This window comes from Notothenia coriiceps, unplaced genomic scaffold (assembly GCF_000735185.1).
Source record: "Notothenia coriiceps isolate Sejong01 unplaced genomic scaffold, NC01 NC01_scaffold00024882, whole genome shotgun sequence".
Lineage (NCBI taxonomy): Eukaryota > Metazoa > Chordata > Actinopteri > Perciformes > Nototheniidae > Notothenia > Notothenia coriiceps.
This window is the reverse complement of record NW_011357583.1, coordinates 85,756-101,927: the sequence shown is the minus strand read 5'-3', so window position 1 is coordinate 101,927 and position 16,172 is coordinate 85,756. Positions and strand designations below refer to the sequence as shown.

Below are 16,172 nucleotides of genomic sequence, written 5' to 3'. Positions count from 1 at the left end.
TCTGCTGTTAAAGTTGGGCATTTTAAACATTGGGGTCTATGGAAATTGCTCCCTTTCTGCAGACTGCTCCTACTGGCCACTAGATAAACTGCAGTTTGAGGCACTTCCCGATTCGATTCCCGGAAGGGCCCAGAGTTTGCCGCCTTGGTAAATACCAGTCTATGCCCATAGACTGGTATTTACCATAGACTCTAATGGTAAATACACAGCTGAGAGCTGCCGTTTATCAGACTTTTTGAAAAAAACGGTAACAACGGCTATTTTTCTTAGGGACGCATGTCAATTTAATCAATACATACAACTATTTTTAAATCAATAAAAACATTTCAAAACGTCCAAAAAGCATTCAATATATATTGGAGTCATGTTTTACTTTGTGAGAATGTGCCATGTAATAAGCGGGATAATTTACAGCGACTTGTTCCTTATGAAAATAACACGCCTTCATGCTTGGAATAACACCCTTCAGGATCCCGCTACGCGTCGTGGAATCTGATCTGCCGACGAGGCCTCAATGAAAATATAAATTTGTGGTGAATTACTGAGGTATTTCGCTCGATTCGGTGATACAAATGTTTTAACTGATTTTGGATGGCAAGTACACTCACTACCCATGTCTCAGATATGATTGTTCTACATGTGCTATGCTTGTCGACGATCAGTCCACAGCTCTGTGTGGATGTTGAATGTCAGTACGTGCAAAGTTCACGGAGCAGTCTCAACTCTTTTGACCTAGAATGTATCACGACGGCCACTTCCAGACACCCAGTCATGGCTCCTCGTCAACAAGTGCAGCCAAGTCCTACGAACCGCTGCTCCAGAAGCCCAGGCACTTCGTGACTTCAGCAGCGCCTAAGAAGACAGTCGTTATGCAAGTGGATTTGATCACTCTATTTTGCCTCAAAACGATGCAGAGAAACTAGTCCATGCATTTGTTACTTCAAGGCTGGATTATTGTAACTCCTTATTATCAGGGTGTACCAAGAAGTCAGTCAAGTCGCTTCAGCTGATTCAAAATGCTGCAGCTCGTGTACTAACCAGAGTTAGGAAAAGGGACCACATTACTCCTGTTCTGGCTGCCTTACACTGGCTGCCTATAGAACACAGGATAGAATTTAAAATTCTTCTTCTCGCCTACAAAGCCCTTAATGGGCAGGCGCCATCTTACCTTAAAGAACTCATTATACCCTATTGTCCTACTAGGGCATTGCGTTCCAAGAATGCAGGGTTGTTGGTTGTTCCTAGAGTCTCTAAAAGTACAATGGGAGCCAGAGCCTTTTCTTATCAAGCTCCACTTTTGTGGAATCAGCTTCCAGTTTGTGTTCGGACGGCAGACACACTATCCGTTTTTAAGAGTGCGCTTAAGACCTTCCTTTTTGATAAAGCTTATAGTTAGGGCTGATTAGATTCAGCCCCTAGTTTTGCTGATATAGGCTTAGTTTGTCGGGGGACATCTTACTTCTTCCTTCTCTCTGTTTATATCTGTGTACTCTCATGTTCCGATTAACCCAGCTTCCCCAAATTTCTTTCTTTTTGGTGTCTATATACGCCGGGATCCAGAGTCATGGATGATCCTGCGGTCCTGTGTCATGGATCGCGAGTCCTGGATCTTGAGTCGTGGCTGTGGTCCTGGATCATAAGTCCTGGATGGATATCCTCGTGGATTCATCTTCCTATTATACACACATGCATTTCCAAACATTTGGACTACCTATGTTGCAAATGTATTATCTTTTCAATTTACACACGGCATCTATTGCACGTCTGTCCGTCCTGGGAGAGGGATCCCTCCTCTGTTGCTCTCCCTGAGGTTTCTCCCATTTTTCCCTTTAAACTGTGGGGTTTTCTCTGGAAGTTTTTCCTTGTACGATGTGAGGGTCTAAGGACAGAGGGTGTCGTATTGTCATACTGATATTCTGTACAAACTGTGAAGTCCACTGAGACAAATGTAACATTTGTGATATTGGGCTATATAAATAAACATTGATTGATTGATTGATTGATTGATTGACTAGATGGTATATGTCAGTTTCAAGAAACACACTTTGAGGTATTGTTAGGTTTGAAGATGGTGTTACTTTGCATTAGATTGCTTAGCGTGTGCAGTGATACAAGAATGAACTCACCTTTGATTCCACAGGTACCGTTGAGAGCTTGTTTCCCTGAGATGGGCTGTACCACTGGACTCCAGGAGGGGGGGGACGCATGGCGTTTGTAGACTGCATGGGCCTGAGTTGCTGACGTGTCATCGCTCGACTTCTCCAGAGGCTGAATAAAATACTCTTCATCAGACAACCTGAACAATCCTGTCTGAAAAAAAAAAAAGATGCAGGTCAGTTCACTTCATCTGGTTAAAATGAGCTATGCGCCCAACAATAGATTAGTATTTCAGCAGCCTTTCAAGCAAAACCATTTACCGATTGACCATTTACTGTAATTTGACCTTTTTTTTAACAATAGACACGCAACTAGTGGGCAAATGGTAAAACACTGCCTTACTGAAGAGGTGCAAAGATTGGTGGATTACACATTACATTACATTACATGTTAGAAGCTTTTATCCAAAGTCACTTACATACTCAATACTATATTTAATACCTGTCAACCTTCTGTTCCCATTAACTCTCCTCGGCTGTCAAAGGGTCACAGTGAAGGTCAGACTTGCTGCTATGATTAACGTGTGACACCACATGGGGAAAGTAGAGCCACATACACATACAGTAACAAAGCTAACCCAGCTGTGTGGACATTTCTGTCTCTTAGTATGACTCTGAACATCATTAGCAGGGTCTGGACGCAGTGAAACTGAGGTCAAATTAAATCAAATAAAAGCAAATTAATGTTCCTCTTACATTCAATTCAAGCAAAGTGATATTTCTTATGTTGCATATTTCACAATATGCAATATGCGACATAAGGTTTTTACTCAAGATGACTCTTGCTTTTAGCACAAATACACAGGGGAAATGCAAACAAGACATTCACTGCTGTTATAAAGTAATCACTCCACACGGGGGAACATCTATTGCTGAAATACAGTCCAGGGCTGAGTTGTTAAGACTGCTTTCAGTTATGTGCCCTCTGCTCTGTAAACAACTGTCATCCTCGGACTCAGTTTGTTTGTGTGCTGTGAGTCTGTCCCTGCACCACCGTCAACAACACAAGCTCTACACCATTTATTCCACCAGGGACTCATTTGTTGCTTATTGTGTTTTATTAAGCCTGAGCCAAACCTTGCAGGACCGTAGGATGTCACTGTATCAAGTTCAAGGTTAAGGTTCTTTATTTGTCATACGAACATAGCTACAGAGTAGTTATGTCGATGAACATCTTAGGTCACAGGCTTCTCCAAGTGCAACACAATAATACAGAATAACAGAAAAATATAGTGCAAGTAAATATTAAAAAGTAAATCAAGGAATACATTATGATAGGGAGTAAACATATTTTAGGGAGGAATAAATCAAATCCAGTGTATTTTCTTGCAGCTTCAACACAGAGCATTTGCTTTTGGTTCAGAAACACAACACCACAACAAAAGCTTTAGCCTGATTTTGTTTTATTAAAAAAAAATTAAAATAAAAAAGAGAAGTATAATCATGTTAAATGTATTTTGCATCAACAGAATAAGATTGTACTCTTGTATTGTGGATATGGCTATACAATCTTTTGGATGTAAAAATACACAGGCTTGGTTTCCACGCTGATATTTGTTTGGCACTACAGGATAAGATGTCAGCTGCTTTTGTACACTAATTACATACATACTGTCTGTGCATATTTTGACCAATAAGAGTTTTTAAATGTTTAGGACGCTTGGGATGTAATGATTCATTACCGATTGTACTCATTTGCATGTTTTACTGTGCAGCCACATGTTTCCTATGATAACCGTTTTTAGATCCTGGGATTCCTAACTTCCCCAGTAATGGGTCAGAAGGTTGTGATGAGAGGGGCTGCTCCACAGAGTGTACACCAAATACTCAATACCGACAGGGGTGTGTATTATCACTTATTACGCTTGTTTAGTTGAACACAGATATGTCAGACTCTCTAATTACTAGTTATTAAAGCAAATAGGTACAGTATGTATTAGACTTCCAACAGTTAAAGTTATTTGATGGCTGTGATGTTTATGCCACTGTGTATGTGTGAATAAAGTTTGAATATTAGTTGGAGCACTTAACCTAAGCAGGTCTAAAGCCATATTTACACATAAAGCAATCCTGCTTCAGAATCTTAACACAAACACACACTTATACACACTCATGTACACATTCACACATAAACTTACATACACACACAACCTACTTTAGCAGATTTTCTGATCACACAACTGTCAGCTCTTCAACAACCAAGTGCATTTCTTCCGCTTCATACAAAAATTGTGCAGAAAAACAGCAAAACAAAAAACCGTGCACAAAGAAACCTCAAAATAGATTAAATAAAGTGCAGGTCTGTCTCTCCTCATTTGTCATCACAATTAATCTCAAGAAAGAAAATCTTCAGGACAATATTCCCTAATATTAAGAAAATCAAGTCTTATATGGTCATAACTGGCTATAACGGAAATTAATCCAGCTGATCATGTGTTATCTGCAGACCAGACTGAAGGAAAAAAGCCCAAAACAAGAAGCTGGCTGCTGCACTGGCCTGGCAGAGCATCACCAATGTAGATAATATGTGTCTGCAGATGTGAGTGGGTTGTAAAATTCAGGAAATTAATGTCTGTAAAGGTTTTTAATTCATTATCAGGTATATTTAGAACATTTGATTTACCCTAGAAACCAGGTGAAATTTTAGCTGTGTGCATTTTACTAATTTTCCTCTTGTGTGTACACTCACAGACCACTTCATTAAAAGGTTCCCTGTGGCGGTTAGGACCTCTAAAGCGCTGGTACTGTCTGTACAGTCCTTCAAGTGATTTCACATTACGTCACTGAATAATTCAGTTGAAACTAAATAATTCAGTTGAAACTAAATAATTTTCCTGTTTCGTCAAATTTATAAAATGATCATCTACGAATTCAGAGGAGAGTATTCATTAAAAAAGAAAACTGCTCTTTTTTTCTAGGAGTTCAGAAATGATCTTGTTTATTCAGAGAAACATGGCAAAAGCAAATCTCAAGTGAATGCATTACGCTTCAGCGATCTACAGTATGCAATGTGCCATGAATTACAGCAATGCGTCAAACACAGGGGAGAAGACTGCAAGCAAGCAAAGATGTATATGAAAAATGCAGGAAACAAAATTGTTTTTGCAAAAACAGCCAGCAACTCTCGCAAATCATCCAGCTGTAGCCTATAGTGTGCAGACAGCATGCAGACATGGTCAAGCTTGTTTGTTTCTTTTCATTGTAACATCAGAGCTGGCAGATGTGCAATCTGGTACAAGTTGCAACGATTCCAGCTTCTAAAAAGCAGCTTTCCTTAGGCGAGTGTTGGGCCGATGGCAATTAAAGATAGTAATAGCAGGATGTAGTAAGAAAAAACCTGTCACTGCTATTTGTGTTGGTGGAAATGCTTTGTGAAAAGTTAACAAACCAAGGCCAGCCACATGTAAGCCAGGAGGAAGAACAAAAGTCTGTCCCAACAGTGTTGAGCAGAGGAGTATCTTTGAACACATAGAGCCTGGAAGCAGAGAGGACAGAGCAGCAGGAGGTCTGCTCTGCTACTGGCAGCTGAGACGTGATATGTGACAGTGCAGTTAGCAACTAATCACCATAAAATGAATGGACTAAGAGTGAGAAAACAATCCCCCCTGCCCTAAAACTTGAAAGAAAACACAGAAAGAGCAGCATGAATGCTCATCAAATGGGAATATATTAAAGGTCCCATGTCATGCTTTTCCGGTTATTACCCGTCCCCCTGTGTGTTATGAAGGTTTTGATGTAAACAGTCTGCAAGGTCACAAACCCTCAAAGTACACCCTGTAGCGAATAAAAGTCTAACACAGAAAAGACCTGTCTATGCTGCCCCAGAACGCCTCGTTGGTGTATTCTCTTTTTCTTCCAGGGTACAGTGACGTGACCATACCCAAATGGACCCATTGGTCCAATCCGTGGAGCCACACACACACACACACACACACACACACACACACACACACACACACACACACACACACACACACACACACACACACACACACACACACACACCGACAAAACTGTGAAGCGATGGGAGGGGGCGTGCTAGTGGAGCCTCGCAGCGGCAAAACCGTGGCGTGCTTACACTGTAGGTGCGCCGNGGGGGGGCAGGAGCTCCAACAAGCCGTGTAGGACAGAGAGTGAATACACATACTATACAGAGATGCTGTATGAGAAACCAATGTGAGTTTGGAAAATTGAACAATGTAAATCTATTCTAGTAGACCTCAACAATGGAATTATGATCAGTAGAAATGGCCATGACATGGGACCTTTAAACTTCAAGAGTCTATGACATTATAGATGCCAACCCAATAAAGCTTCCTAAATATGCAGTCACATTTGCATGATTGATTCAAGGATAACCATCTGCAGAAGGTTGATAAGGCTCTACAGAAGGCGCAAACCAAAAACTCAAAGTTTAGTTTCCTGTATATCTTTAAATCCATACCTAACTCTATTTATATTTCCAATTCCACAAATAGAACTTGCACAGGTGCACTATAAAGCACCCTTTGAGTTAATAACATCAGAGGCTTGTCTACCGTTCTTGAGGAAGGTTTAGATAAATGTCAAAACAGAATTCACCATCAAGGAATTATAATTAAAAAAGCACCTTTATTTTCCTACTTGCTAAAGGCTGTGTTTGTTTACTTTAAAGTGGAGAGAACGAGTCTAGAATTCAATAAATTCCCACCAGGGATGGCTTTACAGCTGAAAATGGTCTAGCACACAGAGTATAAACAGAGAACTATAGGGGGTTGTTCTAATGGGAATTTGGTGCACTTGAAGCAAAATGTTATTTTCTAAATTCACAAAAATAAATCAATGTGCCATGTTGTTAAGTGGTCACGTCATAAGATTTTGGCATTTTCTTCTATATTGGACTAATGATATCGTAGAAATGGGGATAGGGGCGTCAGATGACATGCTTTAAATTGAGTGTCAAATTTTCCAGAAAGGAGGTTTTTCCATTTAAGCATCACAATAAAGTGATGAAGCTGTCTCAATAATTCTTATGTGTGTAATATGCAGTTTGAAAATATGAAATCTCTGTGTAATTATAACAAAATATAAGAACTACAGTACACACTACATAAAGAATGGTTGTGAACCAAAAGTTACACTGATGTATTTATGAATCAGTCACTGTGAGATGGTGAGTGCGATTGCTACATGGAAATATCTTTATAGACCAAACTTGATATGGAGCGTTTGTACTGCAGCATGTGATAACTCTTTGATTAATAAATGGTCTGTGATGAATTAAAAATCAAGTTATCTACTGGCAGTGTAAGAAATATTTCCTTTTATGACACATCTGCATTCGCAGAGGCAGCACTACATGAAAAGCTTGCTGCACGTCTTTAAATATGAGTTAGCAGATTGCGGCCTATCGTTAGATTACTGCTGAGATATTGCAAATGCACTGTATGTTTTTCAACTTCAAAAATGATATGGTGAAAGTGCTTCTATAAAATAATGGATAATGAATAAACATTTCCTGCCAGAACTAAAGCTGGTTTGAATGCATGCCTACATATGATAGACTGTGTCAAATAAATGAATACAGTATATGCTCTACTGCTTGGGAACATGATGTTGAAGAGAGAAAATAGGTGTATAATACACAGTAAAAGTGATAGGTTTGGATTGTATGAAGTGGGGTTGTATGCAGAACTTGTCCAGATTCAGTGTATACCCTACGCTGATGGCAGCTACTGTGTGACTTTGGTGAATCCAGACTCACTGATCAAGGCAGCGATATCCGTGTTCTGCAACATAAAACTAAAGTTTCTGTTAATGGAGTCTTGTGGCATAGAAGATAGTAGATAGGTAGGTACAATTGCTTATATTCCCCGCTGGAAACAATTATCTAACATCAAGAAAAAGCTGTGGAAATATTCTATTTACAGCAGACACTTACATCGATATTGTATTTTTTTAGATGGCTTGAATATGTTTTGCTGCTGCCCGTCTGCACAGGACTACATTAATCTTGTATGTTGTTAGTTGTGTTTTTCCAAACTGGGGACCGCCAGTATGGATAAGTACTTCATACAATCACACAATAAGGGTTCCAAACTATCCTTTTTCTCAGCTTTAATAGAGCCTTTAGCTGACAGCTCTATGTTTAACTTGAAATGCAACTTCAAATAGACTCAAAGCTTTTAAAGTTACTCACCAGTCCATCACAGGTACTTATGGCAGCGCTTCCTTTACCAACAGCCTCATCCCAGACGTTACCTAAGAAGTGGCACTGGGAGAATCCAGGAGGATGAATCTTGGCCCCCTCCAGGCCACCGTACCTCCTTTCGGTCAGGAAGCCCGGGGCCAGCAGGTTTGGGTTGAGTGTGAGGTTAAAGTGCAACCTGTGGCCTCCGTGCCACAACTGGTAGTAGACTTGATCTACGCCTGCTGGTCCCTCTGAGGCATCCCGGCGCTGTACACGGCTAGCATGGTGAGACAGGAAGTTGGACAGGAAGTGACCTCTGGCATCCACTCGAGTAGGGTGAACCACTTCATACTGCGGCAGATCCTGCTGCAATCTCTCTGTCAAAGCCATGGTGGGAAGAGAAGATGTAAGAGCAGATTGGAGAATGAATCATGTGAAAGACAAGGGTAATTAAATAATTAAAGTGGCTGTAAAGCTGTAAACAAAACTGGGGAAGCTCTAAACAAACGCATATGGGTGTCTCATCTGTCATTTTCATGTTTGAATACAGCTGCAATGTATACAGTGCCTGAACCCTGAACACAGTCTACTAGCATATGTTACTTTCTACTCTAATATCTACATGGTTTCATAAAGTTGGTGAAATGTATTTAGAGAATCTCATTGATTGTCTAAGATTTGAAGTAGTTGAATCAGCATCATCAAAGGCTGCATTTATAAGGCCTCTTTTGTGAGCAAGGGTAAATAAAATGTGTGGACCATGTGTAGTAACCAATGTCTGAGCCGAAGCAACGCGATTAGACCCTTTTTGTAAAGAAGAAATACAAAATGCATTACAATTTACAGCATAAAAAGCATGGCCGAATGCAAAAAAGTAACATTGCTAGCATTCCTTTGCTGAGGAGTTTGTTAGACTTAGAAAGTAGAGAAGTTGTTTGGACATAAAATAGCAGCAACTGCTGCCAACACAACAAACTTTTTGCATCACATTGAGAACAAAGAGAGCTGCACATGATGAGGAGAGGCCAACAGCTAATTTGAAACAGACTTTGCCAACTGCTGCAATTAATAATAAAGTAATTCCCTGTATTTAAATCATATTTAGATAAATATTCTTTTCATAAAACTACCCTGAAAAAATAATATTATTTTTGAGGGAATACAAGCAATCCCTATATGCACACGCAAAAACATAACAACAAAAGTGGCCAATACACATACGCAAAAAAACTCGCAATAATAACTGTCATAAATATAGCTGTTTCAGAATAGGTCTCATGTATTCTGTACAGCTCACGGTACAAATGACACCCTTGGACCTTCACAATTCCCTGACACACTGTGTTTGGCATATATGCAGATAATATATCCCCTGCAGTCCTTGGGCAGGATACTCAACCCAAAATATCTCTTTTTGGCATCGCATGCTGTGTAGAGGTGCTTTGTAAGTTGCTTTGGATAGAAGCATCAGCTAAATTACGTTTTATTTAGTGTACTATAATTAATATATAAATAAAATATAGCCTTGTGAGTGCAGTCATCATCATCATCATCATCATCATCATCATCATCATCAGTATTTCGACCTATGTCCATCTTGATATGGCATTCTTTAGCTGGTTCACCAGTATAGTAGAGTGACTGACTCAAACAGCATAGCTCAGTATGCATTTTTTGATGGAGGTCTAGACCCAGAAGGAGATTAAAATGTTCTAAATATTTACTAAGCAAAGATGTTTATGCCGCCTCGATGTTGGTATGCAGTCAAGTTCCAGGTGTGAGGATTCTTGCATTCAAAGTATTTCATAAGACCTTAAGGACTTTCTGCATCTGTAAAAATGCATTGAAGCATCTTAAATAACAAAACACCCATAAGATATGACTTTTCATTAAGCATTTGTGCCCTTCAGTACAGGTCAAAAAGGAAAGGAAAGGAAAGTGAAATTCAATTATAATGTGATCAGAAAAATCACATTTCCAAAAATAAGACTCCTTAAAAGCATGAATATCTAAGCTTGGAGGAGGTGGTTTTTAATGTGGGGTCTGGGACCAAAATTGGATTTTAAGTGTGCCCGTAATGAGCCACACTGATCAGGTTCCTATTAATTCTGAATCAAGATGAGCTGTCACCTTTGGGTTCTTAGTAGTCCAAAAATAAACTTAGTGATCCATGTGCCAACATTTATTACCTGAAATCGTTAATGTTCAGGAGGTGCCTCCCCTTAGTGACACATCCTTGTCTATAAAGCCTGGCGGTACTTGTTTTTACTCTCAAGGGCTGCATTTGATGTGTACAGGATGAGACAGCCTCTTTGTGCTTGTTGTGCCTGTTATCTCAGGAGAGCGGTGACTTCTAACATCCAAACCACAAACTAGGTATCCGGAGAGAGTCAGAGGATGAAAGTGCAAGGAGTGGAGGCGGGGGTGTTTTTCTTCAAGGAGGGAGAGAGTGAATGCTCTGATGTGATAATATCTACTGGCTCCCACAACTAGACATATTTTGCAGAATGACGATACATCCTGTAGATACCCAAAGAGAAATGCTGTTTCCTGACCTTCACTTGGGGGGTCAGAGGTCAGTGTCAGCTGAGCTGGGAGTCTGTGTTTTGGCTCCAGGGCAGGGCCAGGACCAATGCTCTCCCACCTGGGGCTTAAACCTCTGATGATTCATGGAAAGAAGGTCTCTCCAGCTAGCAGACATAGCTGCAAAACCTTGGGTTTTATTGCTTTGGTCAGACCAACATTTTGTAAACACAAGCCACAGCTGGCCTCCCCTCCACACTGAGGACTGCTGGCCTGACTCTAATGATGAATTAGATCCGCTCTGAAACAAATGTGAGCAAACAAAGCAGCCACTATATCAGAGGACGTGGCAATATTTTTGTTTTCAGGTTCACTAACCTTCTTCATGTGGTAATTCCAAGGTGATGCAGATTTCCAGGGCCGTCAGAAGTGCGATGAAGAGGTGAATGGGGGAGCCTCTTTGTCCAAAAGCGTGAAGCCCGCAGTCCAAACGGGTCATTTTGTCAAGACGGTAGTTTGTATTTTGGTAACATTTAACGCCTTTCTGACACCGCGTCGATTGTCAATTCAAATGATTTCCATGTGGGCTGGAGGAACTTTTCGCTTTGTTGCGAGCGTGCACTTAAACTGTCACAGTCCCAACCAACTTGTGTACTTAAGGCCTAAACACGGGCTGTTTCTGTTGCATTCTCACTCTGTCTTGTCTTGTCTTGTCTGTGTGTCTGTGTTAATGTTTGCATCCGAGTAGCTGTCCCCTCCGTCCTCCATCAGTCTCCCACCAATAGCCAGCCCAGTGACAGCTTCAAACTGTTGTCTGCAAACTTTCGCAGAGCCACCCCCACAGATGGGTGGACTTAAGACAATGGGATATCTTTCTGTTGGGCTGGGGGCTTAAAGGGGAATGCTACCCCAAGAAATCGGAAGTAGTACTTTAATGTAATTGGCAGTTGCTCTCGAATCTGAGGTCTTTTGGGTTTTCAGTGGGTCACATGAGGACCAGGCTCGATATTGTTGCGTTGACTTGGAGTCAGAGAAATTATGACAGATCAGGAGCTTCAGTGGTGGAGGAAACAGGCGAAAGCAGTTTACGAGATTCCCAATCTTAATAAACGTTGCAGTTGTGTAACCAAGATGTCTTAACTTAGGTGGAATAAAGCCTGTACTGAAAACATACTCATCATGGTCACTAAACTCCTCCTTTACTTTGTTATTAAACTTCGGTTGTTTAGGCTTAGCGCCCCCTCTAGTGGAGGTATGGAGGCACTTGAGGGCCAGTCGATGAGGGACAATGCTTCTGCAAGGCACATGAAACTATACTCAAGGCGAAGTATTTTAATACATGTATTATAAAATGTTAATACGTTTATTATAAAATGAAATTATTTGAATGGAGCAACATAACATACACTTATCTTGGCTTGTAGCTTTTTTTCTTACCCTATTTTTTTCCAGGGAGTCCAATTAAAATAAACAACACATATCTATTTTATATGAGAGACCTGGCCAAGGTAGAAACCATATATATTTTTAAAAAACTATAGAAAAAAAATCATCCTATTCAACATGACAAACAGAATATATTTCAACACAGCTGATTCAATTAAAGTCTTTTTTTGCTGAATTGTTTGGATGAAAAAATATGCAATTTCTTCATCCGACACATTAAAATTAAATACTTCACAGGCCTAATGAGCTGACATGCAGTTAGTCACACCTTAATGTAGGTTATATTCAGGGAGACCATCGGCAGCATTCCTCTTGTGTTGCTGCTGCATACATGATACTTTGCTCTGGTATGACTGACCGTCTCTTTCTCTGTCACGTCTTATGCAACCAATCGTGGCTCGATAGAGGAGCAACACACCTGTATAAAAGCACTCACACATTCATTGGATGGGGATAAAGTGTTGAGACACTTTCGCATGGTAGTTCTATTCGTGAAGCCTGTGCGAGCAGCAGAAAGTGGCTAAAGCCAACGTTTCCAACTTTAACGATGGATGACACATTTAACAACAGCGGTGCGCTGAACAGAAGTTCACCTGGTGGAGACAAATTCAGTTTTGAAGACATCGATGTGAGCGCGGACGGCACTCCCATTTTAAGGATACTCATCTCCGTGGTGTACTCTGTAGTTTGTGCGGTTGGTTTGGTGGGAAATCTACTCGTATTTTTCCTCATGAGGGTAAGACAGGGTCGAAAGAAGTCAACTATCAATTTTTTTATCATCAACTTGGCAGTGACTGACTTCCAGTTCGTGCTCACTCTGCCCTTCTGGGCTGTGGACACCGCGCTGGACTTCAGCTGGCCGTTTGGAGATGCCATGTGCAAAATTATCCTCTCGGTCACCGTGATGAACATGTACGCCAGCGTGTTTTTCCTCACTGCCATGAGTGTGACCCGCTACCTGTCTGTTGCCTCTGCCCTGAAGAAAAAATCGTACAGGAGGTCACGGTGCGTTAAGTGGGTGTGCGCAGTGCTTTGGGTGGCAGCCACTTTGGCCACCGCTCCGACAACTATCTTCTCCACCGTCACCGTGGTGGCTGGAGAAAAACTCTGCCTGCTGAAGTTTCCTGAGGGGTACGACTGGCTTGCCCTCTATCATATCCAGAAAATACTGATAGCCTTCATAATCCCCATGCTTATAGTCTCTGTTAACTATCTAATGCTCCTGCGCTTTGTAAAACGGAGGAGCATGGACAGCAGCAACCCGAAACGCAGCTCTAGGGTCACCAAAGCTGTTGCTATAGTGGTTTTGTCTTTCTTTTTTTGCTGGATGCCAAACCACGCAATGACTTTCTGGGGTGTCTTGGTCAAATTTAACGCAGTCGACTGGGACAAGTCATATTACATGGTGCACACGTATGTGTTCCCTGTCACCGTGTGCTTTGCGCACGCAAACAGCTGCTTGAACCCAGTGCTTTACTGTCTGATGAGGCCAGAGATCAGGAAGATGCTCGGCGGGCTGTTTTGGAGAGTCCCCACTCCAACCACCAAAAGGGGCTGCGAGACGCGCTCTTTTGCGCAGGGAGAAGTGCCTCTCCAGGTGATTAACAATGAAGAGTACACGCTGTCAATCATAGACCGTAAAGGCGTACCCAGCTCCAAAATCATATACACCCGGTGAATACAGTACATTTGGTGAAAAATAAACCACATACGCTGTTCATTATTTGCTCCTGTTTCCATCTGTAGCAGTCCTGAGTCGTGGGTAAAGCTTTCGCTTGTATTTTTTGTTATAGTGACCGTGGATGTTGTAACTTGTTGGTCCTCATGAGGACATTTACTCAGTGTGATTTTTTTTCCTACAACTTACACAAAATGACTTTTTTATATATGAGGTTGTAGAAGATTGACATGTACATTTGGTTTATGTTATCTATTGTGTACATACAAATGTCAACCTCAAACGTCGAAAATGTTTTCAACCACAACTGCATGTACAAAAGAGTATATATATATATATAAATATATATATATGTTGTATATTTTTCTCAAATGCACTGTTTTTACTCTGAAAGGTTTCTCTCACTTAATGGAATAACATGAATGTCTATTGTTTCATCCTGTCACAAAGAGGATGTGATTAAAGTTATTTATTTTGGCTTCAGACATAATAAAAACGTTGAAGTGTCATGTATGCGTTATTGAGATTGACAGCTCAGCAGTGCACACATAAAGGGGGAGAATATGGCACCCCTGAGGCAGGCACATTGTGGTTCAGATAAAGGAATTATTTGCATTAATGAAGCGTTGAACCTCCAAACGACTTTTGATCATTTGGAGCCTATAGGCTATTGATGCTAAATTCCTATTTAGCACAAGCTCTTGTCAAAGACAAAGGCTGTTTCAGGCTAACCCAGGGGAGAGGATGCAGAGGGTCCAGATGTCACTTGGCATTTGGCAGTGGTGCAGGACAGGTTCTCCTCAGGTGATTGCACAATCACAACGCAGGAAAAACTAGGGGCGGAGGGAGTCTCCTGGGTTCAAGCTCCATCTACTGCCAGGTTTGTGTGTTAATGAATGTTTGACTGTCACTAGGTTTTTCACTCTGTGTGCCCCAAGGCTAATTTGGTTTGTGTAGCGTCACAATTTCTGCAGAGATGGTGTACAGTGATGAGCACAACAGGTACAAAAATACTTTTACCTAAAGCATCAAGGTTTGGGAAGCTGTATGGTCAGTCCATATTGTTAGTCTCTTATGTAAGGAAAAAACTAAACAAAAAAGGAACAAAATTAAGACACCTCAGGAAGAGGTTACCCTTTTCCAGTACAGACATATTTACTGAACACTAAATACATATTTATAGGCTTAATACCAGCATAGCAATTTCAATAAATCTCTATATTATTGTACCTGATCAATTTACCTGGGATACAACCTTTTGTAGAAGGCGTAGTGTGGACTCAAATCACAGGTTCATTGAAATTGCAGATCTCTGGTGGCTCCGAGACATTTTTGAGCAGCCAAATAAGGTCATTATTGAAAACAAAACCCTGATATAAAAATTACAGAGCAAACAAAGGTCTAACAAAACCAGAGAACATTAATGTTCTGTATTACCTTCCACAAAATTGAACTTGGTAAAAACTCTCTTATTGCTGTACTTTTTCAATTATACTCCGTCAAATCGTTCAAGATAATGAGTGAGTAATCAAGCTGCAGTCCAGACCAATCAACGCACTGCAGCTTATACTGTATTGCTCATTTGATTACTTCCCAAATATTTCATTGTGCTTTGGCAGTTGATCATTGAGCTGGCAAATGTGAATAGATTGTCACTCAATGTATTCAGTTACTGTCTGTGGAGCGTTTTTTTTTTCATCACTCATTTTAATTTTGTGAGTGATTTTGGTTCCAGATCACACATATTTACTGTAATTAGCAGATGTTAAAATTAACATTTTACAAGTCATCTGGGCACAGAAACAAGTCTATACTCTCTTTTGAGTCTGATAATGCATGTTTACATAATCTCACCTTTTTGGATCAGGCCAATTGACTGCTTTTTTATACTGGGATTTATGGCTCATCTTATGTCTGTTCGTGTGGTTGCTTTCCCTCTTTGCCTTGCTGAATCTTAATACATTCACAGCGTCAATCAATCTAATTCCCCCCCAGGGATCAATATGTTTTCACCGTACTGTCAGCAGCAGTTGGTTAGCACGTATCAGCTGACTGAATAAAACCTGCATCCCTGAACACAAAGGATGGTTTCAGCCACAGCACCGCAAGGGAGTTTGTTTATTTAAGATTTGGTAAACTATGAGAACAACACTAAAAAACACATGTTTTAAAATGTTATTGGAATCACTGCAGCCAAAAC

General features: G+C 40.7%; 2 protein-coding genes across 2 annotated transcripts in view; one reads left to right on the top strand and one right to left on the bottom strand.

Moving 5' to 3' along the window:
• adamts7 (a disintegrin-like and metallopeptidase (reprolysin type) with thrombospondin type 1 motif, 7) overlaps positions 1-11,621 on the bottom strand; it is a 59,961-nt gene extending 48,340 nt beyond the window's left edge. Inside the window, exons 1-3 of the mRNA XM_010783238.1 lie at positions 11,227-11,621; positions 8,335-8,702; positions 2,127-2,310 (exon numbers count right to left, since the gene is read on the bottom strand). Of these exons, the coding sequence (XP_010781540.1) occupies positions 2,127-2,310; positions 8,335-8,702; positions 11,227-11,347 (673 nt within the window). The 5' untranslated portion in view covers positions 11,348-11,621. The remainder of the gene's footprint in view (positions 1-2,126; positions 2,311-8,334; positions 8,703-11,226) is intronic.
• Positions 11,622-12,802: 1,181 nt separating this feature from the next.
• LOC104955854 (relaxin-3 receptor 1-like) lies at positions 12,803-13,972 on the top strand. Its single transcript, XM_010783243.1, has one exon. The coding sequence runs from the start codon at positions 12,842-12,844 to the stop codon at positions 13,970-13,972; it is 1,131 nt and encodes a 376-aa protein (XP_010781545.1). The 5' UTR covers positions 12,803-12,841.
• The last annotated feature ends 2,200 nt before the right edge of the window (positions 13,973-16,172 follow it).

Coding starts and splice junctions, on each gene's coding strand:
- LOC104955854 (XM_010783243.1), top strand. CDS start 12,842: ATGGATGACACATTTAACAACAGCGGTGCGCTGAACAGAAGTTCACCT.